General features: G+C 46.8%; 2 protein-coding genes across 3 annotated transcripts; both read left to right on the plus strand.

The window, feature by feature from the left end:
• Positions 1 to 210: 210 nt before the first annotated feature.
• Positions 211 to 3,032, plus strand: LOC123098599 (uncharacterized). Of its 2 annotated transcripts, none has more exons than XM_044520637.1 (2): positions 211 to 1,800; positions 2,647 to 3,032. In XM_044520637.1, exons 1-2 carry the CDS (start codon positions 498 to 500, stop codon positions 2,673 to 2,675), a joined length of 1,332 nt encoding a protein of 443 aa, XP_044376572.1. In that variant the 5' UTR covers positions 211 to 497; the 3' UTR covers positions 2,676 to 3,032. The 2 variants fall into 2 exon arrangements, with proteins under 2 accessions (XP_044376572.1, XP_044376571.1); XM_044520636.1 differs by having other exon boundaries at positions 215 to 1,800; positions 2,644 to 3,032.
• An 873-nt stretch (positions 3,033 to 3,905) lies between these two features.
• Positions 3,906 to 6,598, plus strand: LOC123100311 (uncharacterized). The gene is made up of 2 exons (XM_044522253.1): positions 3,906 to 5,300; positions 6,219 to 6,598. The coding sequence occupies exons 1-2, from the start codon at positions 4,007 to 4,009 to the stop codon at positions 6,245 to 6,247; spliced, it is 1,323 nt and encodes a 440-aa protein (XP_044378188.1). The 5' UTR covers positions 3,906 to 4,006; the 3' UTR covers positions 6,248 to 6,598.
• Positions 6,599 to 7,370: the final 772 nt, after the last annotated feature.

Raw genomic sequence — 7,370 nt, forward strand, 5'->3', positions numbered from 1 at the left:
AAGAGATAAATTTTTTTAAATAAACGAATCTACGAAAAGGAAAACTCACAGGTTGCGATATGTGGCAGGTGAAAATTATCTTTGCAAAAAGTACTCCTTGATTAATTAGTGATTTCGGAAGAATCGAAAACCCTGCCTCGAACTGGGCCAGGCCACGTCATTACATGCAAAGGAAAAGAAGAAGGGCCCAACCCAAATTCAGCCGAACAAATCCAGCAGTTTCTCCCTTTCCCTTTGAGAAAAAAAGAAAGATCATCCAGCAGTTCCCCAAATCCCCGCATGCGCCGGCGACCGTGGACCTCGCCGCCGTTACGGAAGTCCAGCCGCGATTCCAAACCCACCACCCACCTGACCGCGTCATACGGGGAACCAGAAGACCCACAATTCGATCCCGGCCAGGCGGAGGAGAGCCAAAACCGACCAAAGCCCTGACTGCTGCCAGCCCGCGATCCCCAAACCCCGATCGATCAGCCCCGCCGCCGCCGCCGCGGAGCACGATGCTCGATTTGGACACGGAATGGATCCGCAAGATCTTCGCCGCCTCCTCCCAGCCCCCGCCGCTCCCTCCCCGCGATGCCGCGGCCCCGCCGCCCGCCTGGTTCCTCCTCGAGCCGCTCGGGTACATCGCTGACCACGAGAACGCCACCTCCGCGGAGGCCTCCTCCAGCACGGGCCACACCGTCCGGGTCACCGTCTGCGCCGCCGACCCGCTGGGCCTCTCCCACGTCTGCGTCCACTGCCCAGGCCTCACCGACGCCGACTTCTCCGACCGGCCCACCGTCGTCTGCTCCGAGAAGGACCTCCTCGTCCTCTCGGTCGTCTTCATCTTCGGCGCCTACGCCAAGGAGGGCCTCAAGGAGTACTTCGTCTACAGGGCCGGGCCCGGCCGGCCGTCCCTCCACCTGCTCCCAGGCCCCTTCCCGCGCGTCCTCACCAAGGCCGACGTCGCGCTCGTGCCCCGCGACGACGGCGCGCATTTCCTCCTTCCCGTCCTGTGCTTCACGCTCGGACGCTGGGTCTATGACCTCCATGTGTTCTCTTCCACGACCTGGGCTTGGAGCGTGAAGGAGGTGGAGGGGGACGTGTCGCCCGGTGCCAGGGCTGAGGTGTCCCACATTATAGCTTCCAAGGTGATTCTGCTCGGAGAAGGCACGGTGGGATGGGTTGATCTCTGGAGGGGGATTGTGGTCTGCAATGTGCTCGAAGAAATGCCCGTGCTGCGGTTCATCCCGCTGCCCCCACTGATGCCTGGCCACAGGGAGGGCCCCAAGTCATCCCCGTGGCCCATTCGGAACGTCTCCTGCAGCGATGGTTTGATCAAGTATGTCGAGATAGAGAAACATCAAAGGCATGATCCTGACGAAAGGCCGTTCGATGACATTGATACACTCTACGAGGCAGACTGCTTGAAGAAGCCCAAAGTAATGGGCTGGAAGGCCATGACATGGTATAGAAGGTTCTCTTGTGACCATTGGAGCAAGGGGTCCGTGGCTTATGATAAGGAAATCTCAGTTGACCAACCAATGCATTCAGTGTTATTGCCTGAGCTGACGGATGATACTGCCGGAGAGTTGACACTAAAGGACATGCTAGCATCTTACCCTGTCTCGAGCTTGGCAGATCATTGTGATGATGTTGTTTACATGTTGTGTGAATCAAAATCTGGCAGCAAAAAGTCATGGCTGATCACTGTTGACCTGAAAAAGAAGATATTGGTCGAATTGGCACCATTTCCTCTTGAAGGATATTACAGCCCAGCCCACCCTTCTGAACTGTCCAATTATCTGAACGTAGCTCCAGGTGAATATACCAATGCTTGTTTGTAGATCATAAATTTTTTCCTTGGAGACATAGTACTCTGATTACGTTCTTTTGTTAAGCAAGTATTTCTATTATGAGTACTTAAATGTGTTTTGTGCATCTCATTCTCTGCTGGTCTGGGTTGCTTTCACCATGAATGCAAATTGAGTAGCTCATATCCTGATGAACAAATATTAATTTGGTTAGATCTTGAGATACCTTGACAGATGCTAAGCAATTGACTAACACATATTCACCCTTAGTTTGTTCATCTAAAGACCACCTTGCATTCACGATATTGATTCTGGTTATTTTATCTTGTTCACATGTGATTGTTGAGTTTAGCATTAAATGCTGAAAGCAATTATACTGTCTGGGTAAGATTCATACGAAGAAACATGTATCAGGATTAAAATTTACCTGCAGGTGTGGTCGGCGACCTCTGAAATATTTGGATAATGTCAGTTGACAAACCCATTCGATCATAGCAAAACACAATTCAGCTGGCTGAGCAACTGGCAAAATGTATGTGGCCAGGAGATGTCACTGCCAAATCTGTAGGGATATCCGGATACAGAAACTTCTGGCCACGTCATTTTTTTATGCCTAGTAGCTCTTTTTGTTGCCTTTTATGACTGAACTTCAATTGGCAATATAGCTGACAATCGTGGGGATTTCCAGACCAGTTGGTGAGGTTTTGTGGATGAATGATTTTTATATAGGATGCTTTTATGTTTGCTGTATGCGCTATTTCTAGTGTTGTGACGTTGAAGAAACTCTATGAACATAAGAGTGGCTTTGGGGCCTTCGATAGGCATTCATCTCACACTGTCTCTGATGCAGCAGAGGAAGAAGATACTTCAGAAGGACCCTGAGAAGGAGCTGGTGACAAGGGCATGTGTGGTGCTCCAGCGCCATCCTCGCCATCCAGAACCCAACTCAAGCCTCCCTGGGAACGCAAACATGGAGATTTTTCTGGTGTCTCAACCTCTGTTCTCGTCTTCTCCACAACTCTGCTGCTCCCATTTTATTTACTGGGCTATCTTGTGTTTTGCTGCTACCTTTGAGTGGATGTCGTTTTATAATTTGCTTAGCTTTCTGTGTTAGTTGAATGGTGTACACTGTTTTGGTTAACTGGTCTTTGTATAGGCCTTTTGGTTTGCTTTCTCTCAAATCCTGGTAATGGAAAAACTTACTGTTGGTCGAAGATATATTAAGTGGCGTGAAAATAATCTGTTATATATACGTGGAAGATTAATAATTCTTATAAAGCCTTGTCCAAGCAGCAACACAGATACAGTATCCTTTTGTGCATTCGTCTCTCTTATGGCTCGTGGAAAAGTGTCGAAAAGGGAATGAACTTTTTAAAATGAGACTTTCGTGGCTAGATGGTACAAAAGGAAAAAAATCCCCCGCAAAAAAAAAAGGAAAAAAATTTCACCTATTCATTTGGGAGGCAGTGGATACCTCTAAGTTCAGGGAGTTGTTCTTGACTTGGCAATGATGAATAAGACTATTGTGAAAATGTTTATAGATGTTTTGAAATCAATCGCAATTTTTGACAAAGGATGATGGTAGACAAAATATGATTTTCACATATCCTCGTCGTGGCGCTGGTTGCAGCCGGTTACGGTTATAGTGGACAAGATAAAGGTGCTGACTCCATCAATCTGAGGTTACAGTCGTCTGCTTCTCGTACCCCAATGCCAACTGAGCACCGGCGCCGACGACAACAGAGGAGGAAGAGGGTGGCAGCTCGCTGTGGTCGCAGGCCCGGCTAGCTTAGCAGTAATTTTTTTTTTTAAATATTGGCGAGATTTTCTTATACGTGTATGGTTATGGTGAATTGAGAGCGCAGGTGGTAGTGAGTGAAGCTGCAGCAACGAAGGTTTGTGTTTTTCTTTTCCAAAAAGGAAGGTTTGTGTTTTCTCTCATTATTACGAAAGTAAAAAACTTGCGCCGTTGTATTTCATGGGCCAGGCACGGACAGACCGACCGCGTGCGTGAAAACAGCAAAAGGGCTAGGAACACGACAAGGAGCAAGTGTGAAGAAGATGCAAAGCCAGTTTATTTCCAGCTGCCCCCCAAACCGGCCTCCCCTCTCCTCAGCACTCACAAGAAACGCTCGGGCCGCAGCCGCGGCTCCCTCTCCAGATCCGATCTGAACCCTGATAGATCCCGCCACCCATCCCTGCCGCCGAGCACCATGCTCGATTTCGGCAGTAAAGCCGCCCTGAGCAAGATCTTCTCCATGACATGCGAGCCCCCGCCGCACCGGCCCCGCGACCCCGCGGCCCCTGCCCCCGCCTGGGTGCTCCTCGAGCCGCAGGCGTACCTCGCCGATGTGAGGAACGCCACCACCGCGGAGGCCTTCTCGAGCGCCGGCCACACCGTCCAGGTCAGTGTCTGTGTTAGCGACCCGCTGGACGTCTCCTACCTGTGCGTTCACTGCCCCGGAGTCCCGGAGGCCAACTGCGGCAGGCCCAGCATCGTTTGCTCGGAGAAGGACTTTCTCGTCCTCTCTGTCCTCTTCATGCCCGCCCTCAGAGGGCGCGAGTACTTCGTCTACAAGGCAGGCCCCGTGCCATCGCTGCGCTTGCTCCCGGGCCCCTACCCTCGTGTCCTCACGTCCTCGGATCTCGGCCTCCTGCCCCGCGATGACGGCGACCATTTCGTCCTGGCCGTGTTGTGCTACTTACCGGCCCCTTGGGATTTCGCCCTCCATGTCTTCTCCTCCAGGACCTGGGCTTGGAGTCGTAAAGTGCCGCAGGTGGAGGTGTCGTCCAATGTCAGAGCGCAGATGCCATCGATTCAAGCTTACAAGGTGATTCAGTTTGGAGAAGGCACACTTGGATGGGTTGATCTATGGAGGGGGATTCTATTTTGCAATGTGCTCGACGAAATGCCTGTGGCGCGCTTCATCACATTGCCTAAGGTGATGGCTGGCAACATGGACAACGCGAAATCGTCCGCGTGGCCGCTTCGGAATGTTGCATACAGAAACGGTATGATCAAGTTTGTCGAGATAGAAAAACATGAAAGACCAGATGTCGACAAAAGGTTGGATGATGACTTGGATACGCTCTATGAGTCACACTGCTTGATGAACCCCAAAGAAATAGGTTGGAGGGCCATGACTTGGTACAAGATGACTTCTTGGGACCACTGGAGCAAGGGATACATGGCTTATGACAAGGAAATCTCGGTTGATTACCCAAGTCATTCTAAGTTGTTGCCTGACCTGACTCTGGGTGACAACTATGTAAGAGAGTTGACATTGAAGGACCTGCTAGCATCTCACCCTGTCCTGAGCTTGAGCTGTGATTGTGATGATATTGTTTACTTGTTGTGTAAATCCAAATTTTGCAACATAAAGACATGGATGATCGCCGTTGACCTGAAAAAGAAGATGTTGGTTGATTTGGCACCATTTTCCCTCAAAGGATATTTTACCTCAGCCCACCCTTCTGGATTGTCCAAATATCTGAACATAACTCCAGGTAATTATGCTAATACTTTTTTTGTATATCATTTGATTTCTTCTTAGAGGCAAAGTACTTTGTTAATGTTTTTCTCGTGAAGCAAGTGTTATGATTGTGAGTATGTTTGAGTATGGAGATTGGAGACATGTTTTAGTGGTGTATCTCGGTTATTCACTCCTCTAGGTAGGGTTCACTTACTACTCATGTCCTAATGAATAAACATAAATTTGGTTACAACTTCAGCTAGCTTGACGGATGCAAATCAATTAATAAAGACACATGCACCCTTAGTTTGTTGATCCAAAGGCCTATGCACCATTTGTTGTTTGCTGATCTAGAGTCCACCTTGCATGTGAGATGTTTATTCTGATGATTGCATTTTGTTCACATGTGGTTGCTGAGTCTAGCATTAAATACTGAGACCCGTCATACTGTATGGGCAAGACTCAAATGGAGAAGCATGTATTGTCAAAATTTACCCGCATGCCTGGTTCTCAACCTCTGAAATATTTGGGTGTTCTAATTGACCAACAAATACAAGGATGATAGGTTGTTCACTGTCAAGTTATAGAGGATATTACTGCAGCCAAATAGACTAAAAAAGGATTACTGTAAAGTAAAATTTAGTTAGCTAAGCAACTGAAGATATTGTATGTGACCTGGAGATGTCATTGTGAACTCTGTGGGGATATAGCTACTTCTCACTACATCGTGTTTTGCTATCCTTCAGCCTTTTTTGAGATTATCTAACAATCAGTTGCAGACTTTTGTGACCGAACTCTTAGTTGATCTGGTTTGGTGATGAACTATTTAATAGGATTCTTATATTTTGTATAGTTGTTATTTTCTGGTGTTGTGACGTATAAGAAACAACATGACCATACGTTGATTTTGGACCCTCTGATGGTCATTTATCCCATGTTGTTCCTGATGCAGCAATGGAAGGTAGTTCAGGAGGACACTGAGGAGCTTGTGGCAAAGTCATTTTGCTCTCGAGCGCCATCCTCATCATCTCAAAAGCCAACTCAAGCTTCCCTGAAATGCAAACATGGAGATTTTTTATGGTGGACCTCGCTTCTGTTGGCCGCCCTCCGAAGAATCTGCTATTCCCGTTTATTCATCGAATTGTTCTGTGTTTTGCTAACAATCTATGAGTAGCTACCTACCATTCCAGTATTATTAGCTTAACAATATGTGTAGTTCTATGGAGTATGTTGGCATGGCTAATTGATCTCTCCAATTTGTGGACCTTGTTTGTCGGCTTTGCTTTCTTGAAAGCCAAATAGTGAAAAATGGTATCGTTGGTCTTAAATATCTATGTGTTGGCAAGAGAATTTGTTCTCTATATGTGCAAGATTAGTTCTTCTCAAATCTAGTTTAAGTAGAAATACAACACCCTTTCTACATGCTTCTCTCTTATAGTCCTCAAAAATGTCGAAAAAGGAACAAACTTTTTATGGCAGACTTTTGTGGCAACGGGGCCAAGGCACAAAAAGACTACATAGTCAATGTGCACCCCCAATCAAGTGGCTGCTCTTAACTTGCCAATGATGAACAATACTTTTGTGGAAATGGTTGTGGAGGCTTGAAAATGAAAAGGGGTTAATTTTGTGGACAAAAAAAATCGCACGTCAGATTTTGTTTCAAGTTGAGGCAAACAGTTTTTGTACGAAAAGTAGTTTTTGGGAGCACTCTTAGTTTTTTTCCTTTTTGGCATGCTCTCTTGTTTGCACAATGAACAAAGCTTCACCGTTTTACTATTAGTAACACATACACTAAGAAAGGTTGTCAAGGTTCATAACACAGTTCGGTGGAACTTCAGTGATTATCAATCATATCAATATGTATCTCAGACTCTTAGTTACCGATATGTCTAGGACACGATTCAATGTTTGCTTGGTGTGCAAGTTTTTTTCTCACACTCTTTATGTTTTTTACCGATTACATAGAACCCTCAATGAAAAATGAGAAAACTGGTTGTAATTGGCATTGTTATCGGGTTCGACATTCTTTTGTTTCCTGCCATAAGATCTTAACATGGTTATCTCAATTTTCTGTCCTTGGTTGGGTTTCTGTGCTATTTTACAT

The sequence above is a fragment of the Triticum aestivum genome, chromosome 4D (assembly GCF_018294505.1).
Source record: "Triticum aestivum cultivar Chinese Spring chromosome 4D, IWGSC CS RefSeq v2.1, whole genome shotgun sequence".
Classification (NCBI taxonomy): domain Eukaryota; kingdom Viridiplantae; phylum Streptophyta; class Magnoliopsida; order Poales; family Poaceae; genus Triticum; species Triticum aestivum.